The sequence below is a fragment of the Talpa occidentalis genome, unplaced genomic scaffold (assembly GCF_014898055.3).
Source record: "Talpa occidentalis isolate TD23 unplaced genomic scaffold, MPIMG_talOcc4v2.1 talOcc4.6, whole genome shotgun sequence".
In the NCBI taxonomy this organism is placed as follows: domain Eukaryota; kingdom Metazoa; phylum Chordata; class Mammalia; order Eulipotyphla; family Talpidae; genus Talpa; species Talpa occidentalis.
Window position 1 is genome coordinate 61,874,436 of NW_023604972.1, and position 20,128 is coordinate 61,894,563.

The window sequence follows — 20,128 nt, forward strand, 5'->3', positions numbered from 1 at the left end:
GCAATAGTGGAAGTTAAAAGTGTTCTGCTGATTACTGTGATTCCACTCATCATTTTTTTTTTCTTGCTATGAAAATGATAATGTGTAGAATGAAATACTTAATAATGTACAATATTTCAAACATTCATAATCCACAGTTAATCTCAAATACATTTAAAAGAAGACACCATAAATTAATAAAGTTATTGCCTATATATGGAAAAACTACTGGCAAGATGTATTTTACATGCAGTAATTGTTTCTCCTCTGGTGGAAAAAAGATGAAACAAATCTGTAACCTGTGAATATACTAACAGTGTGGTTTGGGATTTAATAGGTCCAAAGGACTATAGCTAAGCAGATTCAGATGGTGAAACAGATTGGTAAAGGTCGTTATGGGGAAGTTTGGATGGGAAAGTGGCGTGGCGAAAAGGTAGCTGTGAAAGTGTTCTTCACCACAGAGGAAGCCAGCTGGTTCCGAGAGACAGAAATCTATCAGACAGTGCTGATGAGGCATGAAAACATTTTAGGTGAGTAAAAGCTGTATAGTAATGTTCAAGGTTCCCTAACTTTCCTCTATTTTTCTGTTAACATCTGCATATTAACTCATTTGTCTAGACCTGTTATGAAATATATAGACATTTTATTCTTGAATGAGCCCAAGAATATTATAAGCTTCTAATGAGAAACCTCATAGGAGGCATGACTAAGGCACTTCTATGATTTTTTTTTCTTCAGGGACAGGAAATGCAAATATAATAGCAGGGTTTCCTAGGGATTTGAAGAAGCACATTTGTTTTAAAATGTTGTGAATAGTTATAAGAATTGTACCTGCAGAGTTTATATTCAGGGTCTATATCAATAATTGATGTCCTTATTTTCTGAAGTTTGAAATGATCTAGTTGGATCATTCAGTAGAAAGAGTATAAGCTAATTATGGTGCATGTGCTTTGACTCAAGACCTTACTTGATTACACAAATGGCCTTATATGTAATTACAATACCACAAACTATTTACTGTTAACTTGAAAGTAATTTAAATATCAACTACTGACTAGAAAGGCTCAGGTTTTCAGTGGCAAACTCTTCATGTTTCTCTACTCCAAATGTTTGATTGCTGTGATTGGTATTAGTAAGTTAATACTGTCCTGGTAGTAATCATAAAACTGAAGGAAGTATTAAGCAAAAGACACCTAAGACAAAAAGTATGGTATTTGAGAATATGAATTATTCCTGATGATCTTTGAAAAACATTTGCTCCAAACCTTTTTGTCTTTTTTACACTTTAGGGTTCATTGCTGCAGATATCAAAGGCACAGGATCCTGGACCCAGCTATACCTAATCACAGATTATCATGAAAATGGTTCCCTCTATGATTATCTAAAATCGACCACACTAGATACTAAATCGATGCTGAAGCTAGCTTATTCTTCTGTCAGTGGCTTATGTCATTTGCACACGGAAATCTTTAGTACTCAAGGCAAACCAGCAATAGCCCATCGAGATCTGAAAAGTAAGAACATCCTGGTGAAGAAAAATGGAACTTGTTGCATAGCTGACCTGGGCCTGGCTGTTAAATTTATTAGGTCAGTATCAAAGTGAACATATACACACTTTATGATTCTTTTCTATCACATTTTACATATTATATATGTTGTAGTTCAGTGCTTCTAATATATTTAATAGAGAAGGAATTTTGACTTTTCTTTGGCGAGAAAAAGAAGAAACATTTTATTTACAACACACAGTGTTTGGATCAGGCTTAATGTTTCTCTGCTCATCCGTGACCTGGCTTCAAATGAGTGTTCACATTAAGTTCTTGGGTGTCCTGAAACTTTTTAGAAAAGAGGGAGCAAATGTCTGGAATTATGTGGTCAAAATTCTACATAATATTTCTAAGTAGGTAAAGGTTTTAGGTAATAGCTACAGATTATAAAGTGATAAAGGCAATGGTTTTTGTATGATAGTAGAAAGATATATTGCTAGGTACTCTATGAGAAATGTTGGAAACTCATAAAACATAACTAATATTCGAGACTACTATTTTGTGTTATAGAAAATAGTGAATATAACACCTGAATACATAAACTTGCATGTTATTAAACAGTGGTTTTCAGAGCCCTGGGAACTCCTTGGAATAAGGTCAGTGGCTTCATGGGGAAGAGAAATGGCCAATAGTTGGGGCTCTCTTTCTCATTCTGGTCAAAACAACTTATATTTTGCAATGACTTCATTAGATGAAATGGCTCCACTGCTTTGAAAACTAACAAGATGAATTTGCAAGCCAGTAGTATAGAGAGGTCATCATAGAATTACCTTTTTAAATGTTCACTGCAGGCTAAGCCATTATTAGACTGTTTGATCCACTCATGAGTTTTTTTCCCAATGATGAATCTGTAGAATATGGAGAAAGGCACAAAGGAAAAGTCACAGAGATGATTGCAACTCACAAGGACTGATGGATTGGTATTTTCACCCATTTAATAATAAGTCCCAAATATATGAAGGCCTTCCCATTTAGAGGATGGCAAATTAAATTTCTGATCTTTAAAAACAAAGCAGGAGAAAATGACTTGGATTGTAGACTTAAATTAGAAATGTGAACCTCCTGCCAATAAAGATTATTAAATGCTCTCCTGATTTTTTTTCTGACTACAGCCTTTTTCAAGTCTCCTCTACTAAAAATATTTTCCCACAATGCTTCTCAAATTACCAACCTCTCTCCTCTCACCTGTTAAAGTTCTCTAGCATTCCACAGTAGTCTGCTTGTACAATCCAGACCTAATGCCTTGCAGTTTGTCTTCTGCTCCATTCTCCCCTGAGAACACCATTGGTTTTTGTCACCAGAGGCCTCTCTGGTCATTCCACTATTGTAGTGCCCGCACCTATGGTGATGCACCTTTCGTTTAGGTTCATCTTCTTCCTCACCATGGCTTCTGAGCTTTCTACTCTTAAATATCATCCCACTGCTGAATTGCCTGCTGTATCTGTGTTGCCTGCCTAGTTCTCAGTTTTGGTTGATTCATTCTAAACTATGAAGTCCCTGACAATTCCTTTGTCACTAACTTTTTTGTTCAACTGAATGAATTTTGTCTCCATGATATGCCCACTTGAACTTGGTGAGTTTGGGTCGTTTATGCCATTTTCCTCCATTTTGGAGTAAAGAATTTTGTAGTTACTTCCACTTTACATTTTGTATATGCTGCTGCTGCCAGATTTATTTTCCTGAAGCATAATTTTGGACAGGAAAACAAATACATGGTTTTCAATGGCTTTGGGTGAAAATGGGGTTTCTATTCTGAACACATACTTTCTCACACCTTCAAGTGTCTTTTTTTTTTAAAGATTTATCTATTTTTATACAAGAACTGGGGTACAGGCCAGATGCGCAGGAGGGTGAGAGGATTCACTAGAGATAGAGCGGGGAACAGAACAGGCAGACTGACAAAATACATTGCTGAGGGGAGCAGTGGGCGAGACAGGAGAGGTCTGCTGCATCATGTGGGATTCTCTCCCACCTGCCAGGAACGAACTTGTGCTGCAGAGGCTGCACAGTGCAGTGCTCAACTGCCTGCACCACCAGGGAGACCTACCTTCAAGTGTCTTTAAGATGTTTTTATCTTTACCTGCATACCCAACATGCCCTTTCTGTTTGAATAAAAACTGTTTATCCTCCTGGTTTCTGCCTATATGGCAACCTCTGTTATTATTTCCTTATCAGTCTCTTAGTCCACTTATATCCTCACACATGACCCTGTGCGCCCTATCATAACATTTCTCCACAGTTGTTTAGCAGCCATTGCTACTTTACTGTAATTCCCAGTGCACCAGGTTGTTCTCAGATCACAGCCCCTGTTCCCTTTCTTGGTGCCCATGACTTTGAGTTGCTTAAAATTTTGTAAAATGGATAAATAAATGATTCCTTATGAACTGCAGGACAAAGGAATAAGGCACCTTTACATAGCTTCATATATCTTTCATAGATATCTGGATTAAATCTACCCATTCTAATTTTATATCCCATAAACTCTCCAGATGCTTTTCCATGTGTTTGTTTTGCAAATCTAAGCTACTTGTGTTTTTTTCTCTGTATTGCCTTGCTTTTGGTTGCAGTCTCTAGCTTGGAATGACATTGCTTCTTTGTATATCATAAACTAATCAAGAGTTGCCTTTAAGTCACTTTCCTCATCCGCTAGCTAAGAATAACAACATCATCTTCTCTACTCCTGTAGAAATTTCCTGACCCTTGTCAGCTTATTATTATAATGGTTTTAGTACATACCTCATCTTTCCTATCAGCCATGGACTTCTCGAAAGCTGGATTCATACCAAATTGATCTATTTACCATTTGGCATGACATAGTGAGTTACCCATTATAGGTTTTCCAATATTGTTTTGAATGAAAAAATATTGGCAATCTTAAAGTAATTGTTAACTTGTCCTTTTTTTCCCCAATTATGTTTATGGTGGTGAAGTTGGTTTACATCTTTGCATTTGCTTTGGGGGTTATAGGTTCAAAACTCTAGAATATATGTTTTCATACCATCCCCACCAGCAGTGTCCCATTATCCACCTACCATGTCATCTTCTTTATAGGCCTTAAAATAAACAAGGGAAATGTACATCTACTATGTCTCTGAAGCTTAGTTCTATTAATGCCAGGGGATTGAGCTGAATGACCTTTCAAATCTTATGCAAACCCTGATTCTAAAAAGTTGATAGGCTACTTTAAGGGATTTAGACGTTCGTTTTTGTATAAATTGACTAACTCATCAAGAAAGATGAGACACTAGCTCAGACGTGCAACTGTGATGGCTATAGCTGCAGAGCCAGTTAATCTTTCAGGGCCTCAGCTTCCTTTTCCATTCAAATGAAGTTGCATTTTATCATTTTACAGGTACTTGTGTATTTTTATTTTCTATGTTTCAAAGGAATTTCAATTTTCTGAAGTTTCAAGCCTCGCTTTTGAACCTGGATTTATGTGTTTCTTTGACTTCCACTGTTTCCCTGACTTTCCTATTTTGGGGGTCTATGCTAATACATGTGTGCTTGCACAGATACTTAGAGCATTTTATTAAAAGTGGGCTCAAAGCTAACTCCGTGTTGATTGTTCAAATTCCATATGTGAACTTGCTGTGAAAACTGAAGCATTATCAAGGTCTCTGCATGGTAAGTGTTCTCCAGGCCTTAAAAATGATTTCTGAGAGGTTTCCAGGGAAGTTGAGAGCCACAAGGAGAGCTGATTGTGCTTTAGAGATTTCCTGTTCTCTCTCTCTATGTAATATACACAGACACACACACACACACACACATACACACACACATATATATAATCTTGTATTGGTTTCTTCGTGCACTCTTTTGAAAATGATGTAAGTGCTGCTGCATTTCTTCCATAACAAAGATGTAATCCAGGTGACCTATGGCAAACATTACGGCTGCACCACATTTCTCTTGGGAGGAGGAAGCAATGACATGTGAAATCCCTTGAAGGAACTTAACAAAATTTTTCACTTTTCACTCTGGAGGATCAAGCAACCCCTTTGGTATTTCAATGTCAAAATAAAATATTTTTTTTAGAGGGAAATTAAATCCTGGCTTAGTGCCTTTCAGGTATTAAATTTTACATGGAAGACCTACAGTGAAGACTGGGTTATAGCACAGACCTCCCAGCTGATGATTTTCAAATTGTCTAAGTGCAGAGGAGAAGGAGTGACCTAAGTTAGAGAGTGCAGACTTTCCTGAGGTCTCTCTGATGTCATTATTTTCAGCATTACTACAGTTTGTATACTTAGTGATTTTCCTTTAAAAAAAAAAATGATGTGGCCAAATAACTCAGCATAATCACAGAATCCAGGTAATTAGAGGCAGAGTCAGAACCCCCAGTCAAGGTATCTACAGCCATATATACCTCTTTTGAAATTTTTGGTTCGAGTTCTGTTTCTAAGAAACATTGAGAGCTCTCAGGATTTAATTATAGAGGCTTTGGATCCTGTTGAAAAGTGCACCGAATTCCCCCTTTTTGGTTAACATCTGATCAGGCAGGATTCTGCGCAGCAAATAAGTTCCCTAGCTATTTACAAAATGCTTCAGGAAACACTGGAATGTGTACTACTCCTTTTTCTGAAGGTTCAGGAGACATTTTCCGCCTGGGGGAGGTCACTTTAGTCTTTCTTGAGAAGTGGTTTAATATTCACCAGTATATTTCATGTGTAAATTTCAGTATTATTTGTGCACCACAAGCAAAGTAATGGCCTCCCTCATATTTCTCTGTCTTCCCTTCTTTCACTGTTCTTAAAGTTCATTTCTTATTTTTAAAAACACTTTGGAGATCTATAAAAGCATGCAGTGTTCGTGTCTCTTCTTTCTCTGTTTGTTATAACCTCTTTATCTGCCCCCTTTCTTTTCGCCTTTCCTCTCTCTATTTTAGGCATGAGCAGTGTCCTGCAGAAGAGCCCCTGAATGTGTCCAAAGACTAAATGAAGTTGAGCTACCTCACTGGAGGTCCCCAAGCTGTCCTCTCACGGCCACAGTGGGCTTTTCATGTGACTTTCATGAAATTCTCCCTTTGGTTGCTGGTGCACTGGGATGTGCACTGTGCTGAGCCAAGCAGTGACTTTTCTTTATCTAACACTTCTTGTAAGAATCCCTGCTATGTGGTTTATAATTAGGAAGCTTAATTGACATGAAAAATATTTAACACAAAATAAGGTTAAGATAGTTCTATATTTTAAAATCCCCTTTATTCCCTGCCACCAAAATAAATTTATCTTTTGCCTGCCCTTCGACCAGTGGATGATGGCCAAGAGCATAAGGCAAGCTCTCTTCCACTGAGTCCTGTGGGATGTTCAAGTTTCATTCTCCTGCCCACTCAGGAGCCTGGTTGGGGGCTCCAATTTCAGCCTTTCTTGGTCCCCAGGAGGTTCCTTCTTCATCACTCTCAAACCTGCAGTGCACACGTGCCACTCAGGCACTGGTGCTGAGATATGGGGGTGCTGTAGGCAGCCCGCCCACCTAGGTAGGTACAGGTGGGAAGGGGTGGGCTGTTTGTAAACAATAAAATCAGTTAAATTTATCACCAGGTAGCAAAGTTCCAAACAGTGTCCGTGTTGCAGTAGGTCTCCCAGCAGGGGTTCTGCTCTCCTTCACCTTCACCCCCCTTAGTTTGCTGCTGTCTGTAGCCATCAGAAGATAAGAAGAATATTTTGTTTTCATATCTCTTCTCCCTCCTTTCCTTTCTCCTCCTCTCTGTCTCTGTCGCTCTCGCAGTATGAGAGAAGTGCCACTGGAAGTATGTGTGCAAGACTTTGCCCAGCAGTGTAGACCTCTTAGTCCATCCCCACTCTCTGCCATAGCACTGCCATCCAGGTGGCTTTGATCAGAACATGGACTTGGTTTTCATGCCTCTTTACATAATCCTTTGCTGTGGCCACCATGTGTTAGATTCAAATAAAAGTAGCTGTTATTATCCCCATTCTTGCCCAGTATAGTGGGAATGCAGCGTCTTCCGCAGCCAGTCTGGGGATCTGGAGGAACTTGTTTTCCTTTCTGGCATAAACCTAACACCTCTTTATTGTGCATTTCCAAGTCGTGCAGCTGCTGGCTCCTCACTTCCCAAGACACTTCAGCTCAAGGTCTAGGGCATCTGGGGTGTGTTGTAGACTACTGCATAAAATACAATCATAAAATTCAAGCTTCCAGAACATTTTTCATTTTTTTTTTCCTCTAAGGGGCTTAACATCTGTTGTAATCCTAGATCAGCGGGATGAACCTATCTTCTGCAGAGTTGACATGCCCCAACCCCCTACCTACCAAATTATCATTCATTTCTTACTCAGACAATTTTAGATATTTTTATTTTATACTGTCCCAGACCCAGTGTCCCTAAAATTTATAAAGTAAAATAGCATTTAAGTGTGATTCTAAAACAAAGATTTTCCTGGAGAGGAATTTACCTGACATATCCTAATTTCCTTTATTTTGTTGAAATAATATATTTATATTTTTTGAATTCTAGTTAAGTGTGTATTACATTGGTACTCACATTTGCAGAGATGAAAGATATGTTGGATCGAATGGAAGTATTAATTATAAAAACATAACTGGGTAAAAATATCAGACCCTAAAAATCTCTAGTTACTTTTCTTCAATCATGGCCTTTTGGGCAAATATTTCCAACTCTTCTCCAAGGTGCAGAGAAAAATCATATTACCTCATTCATACATGCAGCATCCACATTTTTGATTGGGTGTTTTCATTTGATTTTCGTAGAAACTCAACTTTGCTAAAATTGCATGTTTAGATGACTTCATCTTCAGTGTCTTATGCCTTTAACCTATTCCTTGATCCTTAAAATGTATTTTTTTTCTAATTTCTGATCCTGATGAGTTCTTTTTCTTCATATTTAATTATAATATACTTAAATATAAAATATAAATTTTAAAAATAAGAGACACTCGTATAGTAATTTAACATTAACAAATACTAACAATTTGCTTTATTTTTGCCTGCTCTTTCTTTTTAAAAGAAATACAATATTGAATATAGGTCTGTTACATCCTCCCTCTTTCATTCTTCTTTGTCCCTTCCAGAAGTAACCTGTATCTTGAAGTTGGCCTTTATCTTTTCTGTATATGATTTTCTAATTTGATTATGTATCCATGGGTAGCCATTCAGTGCATAAGATTATTTTGGTGTTTGGGAGTTCTTTTCTTCAATTCTGCCCCCCATTATGTAATATCCGTCTTCTTTTGCCAACCTTATTTTTCACTCTCTGTGACCCTCTGTAGAAGAGGAACCCAAGGAAAACTGAAGGTGCTCTGTCCACTTCTGTTTCCTTCTTTCTTGACCCTCCCCATCATTGCTCTGTACCCTATTCTTACATTCTTTGCAACAGGTCTATATTGGGTGCTCAAATAACGAATGATATTGTTTTGTTCAACAGTGTTTTATTATAAATGTGATTCGAAATAACAATTCCTGCAGATGTTGAATGAAAGGACGTCAGTTTTGGACTAATGTCGTTTTACTTAGCGTCAGTTTCCAGGAACTTGTGGAAGTACTTTCAGCTATTTTTCTTCCTTTATTTCTTTCTTGCTGCCTGCTGTTCAATCAATTTGATTTCTGGTTTTTGCTTTGAAAATTAATGCAAGCACAGTTTTCTCTGCCCTTACTTGGGAATAGCTAAAATGATGTTACTGCAGACCTGAGAGAGGAGAGCAGTTTGATCAGTTTGTACTATAAGAAATGGCCCTGAGGTAAGAATGGGCAGAGCTTTTGTCTTGGGAGTGCTGATATTTGACAGCATCAGATCTTAATTACTTATAATTAGTGTGCATGTTGTTTCAAAGTAGTATTAAAGGTGTTTTCCATTAGGGTAGTAGCAATCTCAGAAAAATAATTAGCTTAGCAAGACAGTTTTGATCTATATAGGAGAGATTTTTACATTTCTCTTTAGAGTATTCATAGCAAGGTTTAAGGTACACAAAAATTTTCCTTCTTTTATTTAAAGCATATTATTTGCCTACCATGTGTTAGATAGACACATTATGAGTAGAGAGGGACTGGAGTTAAACTCTTCAGGACCACACCTGATTATGACAGATATTTAGGGCCCCGAATAGTATGCAGTCTTCTTTTTTTTTTTTTTTAAGATTTATTTATTTACTTATACAATAATTGGGGTGCAGGCCAGAGGTGTGGGGGGTGAGAGAATTCACCAGAGACAGAGTGGGGATCAAAAGAGGCAGATTGACCAAAATACACTGCTGAGGGGAACAGTGGACAAGTCAGGAGAGGTCTGTTGTGCCATGTGGGTATCTCCCTGCCCGGGGATTGAACTCATGCTACAATTGCTGCAGATAGCTTCATAGGTTGCATCTTAACCCCTTGCGCCACCAGGGAGGCCCATAGTATGCAGTCTTAAAGTAGAAGACAAATGTTTATTCAGATCCTGTAGGGAGAATATTTATCCAAATAGTCTGATGTGACAAGTCTAGGGAGGGACAGGAAGATGGAGGGAGTCTACCAGTGCTGAGCATGCATGGCCTGTGTGAGGAATGTTTTGGGGGGAATTTTATGGACTAGCAAAATCCTTGAGTTTGTTTTTTTTTCAGTGTTAGAAGGAGCATTTACAGATGAACTATATGAAGTCCAACCATAGCAAGTCAATTCTATTAATAGGTACAAATTACCATCTAATTTCAATAGTTTTTTTTTTTCCATGTCCCACATTCCATCCCTTCCTGATCTCCCACATCCAAATAAAACATACAAGGAGCTAAGAACAAGAATGAAAAGGAATTCCGTAAGTTGCCTAAAATCTTTACCAGCTTAAATATATTTAAGCATATATTTAGCTTAAATACACTCCTGTGAGTCCCATGATAAGAGTGTTGGCTTCTCTCTCCATAGAGAATATGATGTAGGCCATTTATTTTCTTTCCCTGCGCACCCCAGTCCTTCATGTTTATGTCTTTACCTAGAACTCAGGAGACCCTACTTAGACCACCACTGTCTTATTCTAGTGATTTAAGTTTGTCAGTTATAACACACACACACATGCGCACACACATGTTAATGAAATACCTACCGTGTAGTCACACCAGATGTGTTGGTGTGTAGAAGAGGAAGAGAGAAATTACTTAATAGTTGAAGGTAGAGCTTTCAAGTAATTTTTTAAATATACGTTTTTTCTGTTACAAAGTCCCTTTTTGGCTCACTTTACCATTTCTAGTTAAATACACAGAAAAATTTTTCTAGTATTTCATGCTGGTAAATAGTAAGAATTTATATTTAACCTCTTTCCCTTCTCTTAGAAAAGAGCTTAGCCCACGAGGACCTACATTTACAGATAGTAAGGAATATCAAATATTTAGGGTTTTTGTATTTTTTTTTTCCAATCAGCAGTTTTATTTCAGGAAATTTGACTCCCTCAGAGTTGTGGCTTCTGGGAGATCATGAGAAGCCAAATGAGTATCCTGGTGACATTGACAATATTCTGCTATTGAGATAGATTTAGAATAAGGATTTGAAGTGAATTTTAAAATGTCCTAAGAATTAAGCTTTGTATTTTTGTTTTAGTAAATATAGTTTTGAGATCTATAGAAGGACTCTGCTGCCCTTTGAGTTTCCCTAAATGACAGGCAGTACATATTTTATATTTTAGAAGATAGCCATTGAGGCAATAAGATCAAAACCAGATTGGTTTTTTTCTCAAAAGCCTCTAAATTTGATATTATCTGTGACACAACAGCATGATAAATGTGATACTTCATGTACATAACTGTTTTCCATGTTGAGAAATAACATGTAAGTGTTTGTGAGTTAATGACTGGTGAAAAATAGGAAAAAAAATGACTTTTTTGTGAATCAGGAGGTAGGAAGATTTATCCAAGACTTTGCACAAACTTCAGTTTAATTCTTACATTTTATACATTTGCTGTTCACAGTTTCATCATCAAAACTAGGGTGTGCCTCTTACTCTTTTTATTTTAATTTAGATTTTATTTATTTATTTATTTATTTATTTGTTTTTATTTATTTTGCTGCAGCTTCTATTCTTAGTTCCACTAGTTTCTTTTGAGGTGTATTTCTAAGACCTCTAGTATGTGCTTTGCATGGTGCTTCAGGGACTTTACCTCTCAGCTCACCTAACCACAGCCTGTACCCTGGTTCTTACATAAAAACAAATAAATCTTAAAAAATATTAAAAATATATATATTTTTTTAAGATTTTATTTATTTACACAAGAACTGGGATACAAGTCAGAGGCGCGGGAGGGTAAGAGAATTCACCAGAGACCGAGTGGGGAGCAGAACAGGCAGACGGACTGAAGACACTGTTGAGGGGAGCAGTGGGCAAGGCAGGAAAGGTCTGCCACACCATGTGGGTTTCTCCCTGGCCGGCTGGGAACCGAACTTGCACAGCAGAGGCTGCGGACAGCTTCACAGAGCAGTGCTCAACCCACTGCGCCACCTGGGATACCCTAAAATCTATTTCTTTTACCTGATTTACCCATCCTCTCCCTCCCTTCTTCTTTGATTACCACTGCATCTTATAGTTAGGAATTCTGTTTATTCATTTGTTGGTGCTGTTTTATCTTCCACATGTGAATGAAATAATATAGTGTGTCTTTGTCTGTCTTAATTTCATAATCTCTGGGACCATCCATGTTGTTGCAAATGGCAGGATTTCATTATTATTATTATTTTTAGCTGAGTAGTATTCCACTCATCTATCAATGGACACTTAGGTTATATCCAACATGGACATTATGACTAATGCTGCAGTGAATTTAAGAGTGAATATAGCTCTTGAAATTAGTGTTTTTCTATTCAGATAAATTATAATAATAAGTGGAATAGCTGGATCATACGGTATTTCTTTTCTCACCAATTGTTTACACAAGTATATAACCAATTGCCATATTGTTCATACAAGTATATAACTGTGAGATAACAACTTCACAGTCAGACTCAGTGAGTAGCACAATAAACTTCTAGTGTGTAAGAGATTACAACTTCACACCTTCCTATGTGCATGAAGCATGTGGTATTTCTATTCTTACTGTTTCAATGAATCTCCATAGTGGGTCTACCAGTGTGAATTTCCGCAACAGCGTACCTGGGTTCCCTTACTGCATCTCTGTATTCTGATTGTCATCTTCATTGGATTTTTTTTTTAACCTATGGATACTTAATAACTTTTGGGAAGAAATACTTTTCAAGGAAATTTTCTTCCTTTGAAAAGTTTCCTTTTCCACTTGTTATTAAAGCTCTAGCTCAGGAATCACCTTGATTTGTCATTTGCGTGTTCCACCTCCATGCTGATAGTGCTTTTCTTGCTTTTTCCTTAGTGATACAAATGAAGTCGACATACCACCCAACACTCGAGTTGGCACCAAACGCTATATGCCACCGGAAGTATTAGATGAGAGCTTGAATAGAAATCATTTTCAGTCTTACATCATGGCTGACATGTACAGTTTTGGACTCATCCTTTGGGAGGTTGCAAGGAGATGTGTATCAGGAGGTAAGTAACACTGATATCTTCAAAACTCTATTGCAGCTACTACCGGGTTTTTGTTTTTTTTTTTCTTTCTGATCAGAAATTAAAGTTATCTTTTTTTCCCACAAAATTAGATTTTCTTTTATTTTCCACTTGTATCTCTGGTAATGCAGTCATAACCCATCCAGAAAATGATATTTAACATCTTGAAATTATCATTGATTGCTTCCCTTCCTCTACCTACTGCTGATGAACCTCTTGTGGATATAGTGTCAATTTTCTCTTCCCTTTTCAAAAATCACCCTCTTATCTATGCATTGTCTCATTTCTCTCAAGCTCCTTTTGTAGCAGTTACTCCTTCAAGTCATATACTCTCTCCCACTCCTTTCTGATTCTTACCAACCCACTGGGCTGCATCCCAACTGCAGTGCCTCTATCCCTGTGGCTTCCTCTGAGCAGATGAAGATAAGAAACATAAATGAGGGTTGGGACACTCATTCTTTAACCTGACTAATTCTTAACTTTCCTTAATACTTCCTCCCCAGGCAGTTTGGAAAACATCAGTTTTTATCAAAAAGAAATTAAAGTGTAAGAAATTCATGATTGCTCATGACAATTTTTCTATAAAAATCAGGATTCCCTAGTGAGACTGACTTAAATAAGATATCCTTAAGTATTCATTATATTTAGTAGGAGTTATTGCTTGTAATATTTTGCTTACTGTTGATAATCCACCTTTTGTAGATACCAACACCTTTTAATTAAGGACATGAGTTTTATACTATTCAGTATTGGGTATACTGTTTATGCTTCTGCTGATGATTGTGCTCATTAAGAAAACACGTTGCCACTGTTATTCTTCCTAATGACCAATTTAAACTCATCTTCATGGAAACATGAGTGTGCCCAGGATTTTGAAAGTGTAGCATCACTTAACTAGTACTGGGATTTGTTCCTGGAACTGCCATTCATTACCTGTAATCCTTTGGCAAATTACTATACTTTTCTTTGTTTCTGTTTTCTCATCTACCTCAGATGGTCAGTGTGAGGTTTCAATGATTATAAAGAAAATTTAAACTACCTGGCCTATAAACAGTATTAAGTACATGTTAGCTATTATTATTATTTTTTAAAGATTTATTTTTTATTTATTTATACAAGCACTGGGTACAGTCAGAAGCGCGGGAGGGTGAGAGAATTCACCAGAGCCAGAGCAGGGAGCAGAGCAGGCAGAAGGACCGAAGTACACTGCTGAGGGGAGCAGCAGCGGGCGGCAGGAGAGGTCTGTGCGCCATGTGGGCTGCTCCTCCGGTGGCCGGGGAGCAGCCGGGGATCGAACCGGTGCTGCAGAGGCTGCGGGCAGCTTCGCAACACAGCGCTCAACTGCTGCGCCACCGGGAGGCCCAGCTATTATTTTTAATGTTATTAATCTTGGTTGGTCAAGTCTTAACTTGTATTTAGATTCATATTTTATTTTATTTTTTTTTTTTAAATATTAAATTTTATTTTTATATTCCCCCATACAATTGCAAACGCCCCATTCTGACCCCAATCCTTCCCCTCCCGCCCCCCACCCCCCAAAAAGTGTCTCTGGTTCATAGTTTTTTTGTTGATTTTGATTTTCACTTTCTTATATTCATTTTCCTGGTCCCTTATTTAAGTTTTCTAGATTCCTGCTATGAGTGAGACCATCCGGTATTTTTATTTTTCTTTTTGGCTTATTTCGCTGAGCATGATCCCTTCCAGCGCCATCCATGTTGCTGCAAATTGCATGTGTTTATCTTTTTTGAATGCTGAGTAATATTCCATGGTATATATGTACCACATCTTCTTGATCCAGTCATCTATTTTTGGGCATTTGGGTTGTTTCCAAAGCTTAGCTATTGTAAACAGTGCTGCTATAAACATAGGAGTGCAGGTGCTCTTTGGAATTGATGTTTCTGTGTCCTTTGGGTAAATACCTAGGAGTGGAATTGCTGGATCATATGGAAGCTCTATGTTTAGTAGGTCCAGAAATCTCCACACAGCTCTCCATAGAAGAAAAGTTAACCTGCAGGCACTCATGCTTTTATAGGAATATTGATGTAATGCCTTCTAATCACTCTAGGAATTCTGAGGCTCTTATAAACAATTTACTTTCCTCTAAAGTGAGAGAACACTTTTGTCCAAAAGGAAATTTATCGCAGGGAATTTTTACTAACCAGATAGGAAATAAATTTCCTATCACACCTTTGAAGACGAAAGCCAAAATGTAAGTTGGGCTGTGATACCATGCTTTATAAAGAGGAGATGAATCTATTTTTTAATAATATGCTTATTTAAGTTAAGTTTAAAGAATCTGAAGGAGTAGCAGTAGAAGAATACAAGATTACTTTTCTAATTATGTCTTTTTGAATACCTAAATTAACAGGGCTGCAAAAATCCTATCTATGAAATCCTGTGACCTAGAATACAGAAAAAATGATTTTTAGTTTGAAAAAAATCTAGCTGTGTAAACAGCAGAGTGTTCATCATTTTGCTAGGTCTAACTTTGCCTGTGGGAACTTTACAGGCACTAAAATGTTCCCTTATTCCTCCAAGAGATAGTTACATATTTGTCAGTGAGTAGACTACCTCGTCTACCCCACGTTGACTGTATGGTCTTCAAAACCAGGTTTCCTCATCTGTATGTTATGGATGAAAAATGCTATTTAATGAACATATTTGTGATAAATTTAATAACATAAATTATGTAGTACCTCCGTGCCTGGTATGTAGTTGGCTCTCAACAAATGAGTTCCTTTTCTCTTTCTAGAGAGGCAAAGCATACAACTGGTCTCCAGCACTTTCCTTTATGAAGATAGTCCATGTACTTTGGGTAAGGTAGACATATCCAGATGTAGGTTTTACAAATTTTGGAAAGAAAACCAAGAAAAAAGTTTACAGGTATTAGACACAAAATTAAATGGCAACTAAAGTGGAAAATTTGATAACTTGACTGCATGATACAAAAGGAGCAGTTCTGTAGTTCCAAGATAGACTTGGATTTATAATTTTATGTGGTTGGGGCTATCTGTTTTGGTATATACACCTGCTAAACATCCGTCCAGTAGTGGCACTGAGGAAACTATGAGATGAATAAAAGAGACAAGGTAGACTCAAGAGCTTTTAGAGCTGTTGTTTTGAGAATTAGAGAAGGAAAACATGAAATGAAGGACGTGTCTTCAGTGCCTTAGAAACTGTTTCCTATGTTATCTCTTACAGAAATGAAATGCACTGAAAGGAAATATTAGTGTAGATACTGTATATTATTCCCTGTGGTCTCAGCAGGTGCAGAATAAATGTTGAGTGGGGATGGTCTGAGAAAACTTTTGAACATTCTGGTCCCTTATGATTATGCACGGGTTTGAGTTTGCAAGGGCGTAATGCAGTCTCTAGGTTTCCTCAGAGTATACCCCCAGTGAATTTTATCAGTGCCAAACTGGTGGTATCCTCTTTTTCACACCAAAAACAATGATATTTCTATGAGATGATTTAAGATAGTGAATAACGGTGTTCTGGAGCTTGTTTAGAGCAGCATCCTCTGAGGACAGAGATTGCTTGTAATTTTGTGAGGAGTTAATCAAATAGGATTGAAAAGAACACACAAGTAGGCTGCTTTTTTAAATGACAAAAAGAAAAAGATAGAAATTAAAATACTAGGAAAAGTGAAATGACATAGAATTTAGCCCAATAAACATACATTTCCCTACAGATAAACATAGATTTATATCTCTTACCGCCTTTTTCAACAATACATATATTCTTTCCAAGAAGTGATGTATTCTTTGCAAAAAATTTTGATAAATGCAAGAAATTTTCAAAAGAAACTAAAAATAAGACACTCCTTGCACCTTAAAAAAAATGGTTAATATTTTTAGGTGTGCATAGTCTTCCAAAATGCGTAAAAATATTTTTTATGATAAAGCAGAAAAAATGTAAATCTGACATTTTATTCAGGTTCAATACACTGCCAAATTTTTTATGAAATTTGTAATCTCATGCTGCAGTAATATACACAGTCACATATTATGCAGTATGAGTTTGGGATATGTCTGCCAATTTTGTGTTGAGATATATTTTTTTTAACTTGGCAAACAAGAGCCTTTACAAAATTGGAAATAAGTTTCAGATGCTGGTTTTACTTAGCTTTGGAAATTAGAATAAAGGTTTGAAGACCTATAATAATGTTTCTTTAAGCTTTCCATTCATTTTGAAAATTAGATTATATAATTTATGCACTTTTTTTTTTTCAAGATTCATGTTGTTCTTTTCAGTCTGACTTTGTTTTTAGTACTGCTAGAACTTTCCTTGGAGAACAGTTTGTATGTTAGATTTTTATTTTCACTTCAAAGAAAATAATAATAAGCATAAAACCGCATTTTCAGGTATAGTGGAAGAATATCAGCTTCCATATCACGATCTAGTTCCCAGTGACCCCTCTTACGAGGACATGAGAGAGATTGTGTGCATCAAGAAGCTGCGGCCCTCCTTCCCCAACCGGTGGAGTAGTGATGAGGTAAGACCTGAGGCAGTCATAACTACCTCCAAACAGACACTTTTCCTTTTGCCACAATCCCAGATACTCACAACAGGAATCCTCCTCCTTTGTTTGATGATGACAGTAACGGTGCCTCATTGCCAGTCATTTATCCATGGAGCTAAGTGTAGTGTGTTAAATTATCTATCCCTTTTTCCAATTTGATTTTACTACTTCCACAATATATTTAGTGAGTTAACATTTAGCCTACGTAACAGATAACATTGTTCCATTTATTTGCGATGTCCTGACATTTGCACAGAGGTAGTAATTTCACTGCGTGTGTTTTTAAAGCAACATGAATTTTCTCCATGTCAGACCCACACGCAGCATGATAGGAGAGAAGACAGGCATCTGAAGAATTTGATTTTCCCTGCTCTACTTTGGTATAAGTGACCTATTGGGAAGTGTGGCTGTGCTGTAGATCCTTGTTAATAGGGAGAATGAGTTATGATTTGAACTAATCCACATTCAGCTATGCCCTAAGACTGTGAAACCTGACAGGCAGAAAAGGAACTGCTGCAAGGAGGACCTTTCCTTTCTAATTCTGGTCATCCTGCTCATCCTCTTCACCCACCCTTCATCCTAAGGGCTCCCCAAGTCCTAATGTGCTCTGTAAATAGGAACATTAGAAGTAAATTTGAAATGTCCCCAGGGAAAATGTTAAGTCTTATCAAACATTCACCAAAGCCAGTGCAAACACATGACAGAGAGCACTGTTTGTAAAGTAGTTCTTCAGTGTAAAATACACTTAAAAATAACTTTTGGTTCATTGCTTTTGTGTTGAGTCACTGAAATGTTGAATAATACATATGTTTTCCAATGAACTGTGCAGAAATCTTTGAGATCCTGATGTTAGAGAATTGTGAAAGTGGTTGTAGGCATAGGTATGGCTCAAAATCCTTTCACTGAGGATTTCTAATGAAGCGAGATTGTGCTTTTCAACAGGAGGACTAATAATTGATGTACTACAGGAGAACACAGGAGAAAGTTTTATTGAAGCTACGCATAGGTCATTAATCTCGTTAAATTGTAGTCTGTGATGCTATTATGTAGCAGACAGCTGTGATTTAAGAATAACCATATTTGCTTGAAAGGTATGGAATTAGATAAAAGATTTAACCTTAGCAAGTGTTACAAACAATCTGAGAGCAAAGAATAGAATACAGACTCCATAGCAACCACCTTTTTGTTCCTCTCATAAGGAAGACATGAATATCCGGCTGTCACTTAAAATTATGCATAAAAAAGAATTTTTATGAAATTTCATGTGTACACAATTTCAGAGTATCTCTTAAAATTTTAGTATTTACACTTAAATATCTAAAACTAAAAGCTGGGTATCCAACGTCAACCTTGCAGTTAATACATTTTTCTAGTGTTACTCCAGTTTTCCTTTTCCCTTCCACAGTGTCTGAGGCAGATGGGGAAGCTCATGATGGAATGCTGGGCCCATAACCCCGCATCAAGACTGACTGCCCTGCGTGTTAAGAAAACACTTGCCAAAATGTCAGAGTCTCAAGACATTAAACTCTGATTCAAGGGGAAAAGTAAGCCTCTCTGCAGAAAGCCAGTAGACATTCTTCTGTTTGTGGGCAGAGAAAAAGATGTTCCCAAGCATCTGCATTACAAGCCTTGAACAGTGTCCACTTCCTGGTGGGCTTGCCTCGCCTCTCAGGGAGCAACCTGGACAAGACAGAGAAGTTCCCAGAAACAGACTCATGTGTGTCTGTCTGCAGAAGAGAGAAATTGCTTGGTAACTTGTTCAAGATATGATGCATGTTGCTTTCTAAGAAAGCCCTGTATTTTGGGATTGTCCTTTTATTTTTTCAAAAGATGATTTAATTTTGCCAAAATAAATAAATAATGTAGAGGTTTTAAGGTTTATACTATTATAGTTTAAATGATAACAAAGGCTCTTCTTAAAAACCCTGCTGGAGGATAAGTTAAAATATGTGCTCTTTCATTGGTAAAATTTTGTTGCACTCTGAAAACCAAAACATAGTCTGTGAAGTTGGAGAACACAGCGTGGAACTCATTCTGGAAGCCCCCACCCCCACCTCCTCTGACCACTTTGGCTAGCCCTGATTCGGGCCTGGCCACAGCAATGTGAATGCGCCTGGGTACAAGTGTCACCTGTCTGGGAACCGAATTTGGGGATTCCCCCAGGTGACCTTTTGCAGCTTCAGATGATATGAAACAAATGAAGGGTTTCTGTGACTATTAGAAGAAATACGTGTTGATACTGTTCTTGAGAACCACTTTGTGTTTCTGATTCTGTTAGGCCTTTCTTTAATGGCGAAATCCTGTCCTTTTCATTAAACACCAACAATGCTTTCTTTTTATGTGTAGAGAAATGACCCATGCATACGTTTGATCTCTTAAATGGAAGGATCAATAGTAAATACGATAGAGACAGTTTAAAATAGAGACAGTTTGCTCTTGTGCTGTAAGAAGAACTTGTCAACAAGGTAAGGGAGGAAGGTGCCTGGTTTGTCTCTTATGTTTGTAGAAACACGATTCTCAAAAGCACAAGGGGAAAGTATGCATGCCTTGTTTTGTATAGTGAAAGATGTTTTT

General features: G+C 37.3%; 1 protein-coding gene across 16 annotated transcripts in view; it reads left to right on the forward strand.

The window, feature by feature from the left end:
* The window catches only part of BMPR1B (bone morphogenetic protein receptor type 1B), a 461,568-nt gene extending 442,150 nt beyond the window's left edge, over positions 1–19,418 (forward strand). For 14 of the 16 annotated variants that reach the window (XM_054687904.1, XM_054687894.1, XM_054687901.1 and 11 more), the window contains 6 exons: positions 317–509; positions 1,269–1,566; positions 12,839–13,014; positions 15,785–15,847; positions 17,397–17,527; positions 18,960–19,418. In XM_054687904.1, coding sequence (XP_054543879.1) covers positions 317–509; positions 1,269–1,566; positions 12,839–13,014; positions 15,785–15,847; positions 17,397–17,527; positions 18,960–19,085 — 987 coding nt within the window. In that variant the 3' untranslated portion in view covers positions 19,086–19,418. The remainder of the gene's footprint in view (positions 1–316; positions 510–1,268; positions 1,567–12,838; positions 13,015–15,784; positions 15,848–17,396; positions 17,528–18,959) is intronic. The other 2 variants (XM_037530641.2, XM_054687903.1) reach the window with 1 other exon arrangement.
* The last annotated feature ends 710 nt before the right edge of the window (positions 19,419–20,128 follow it).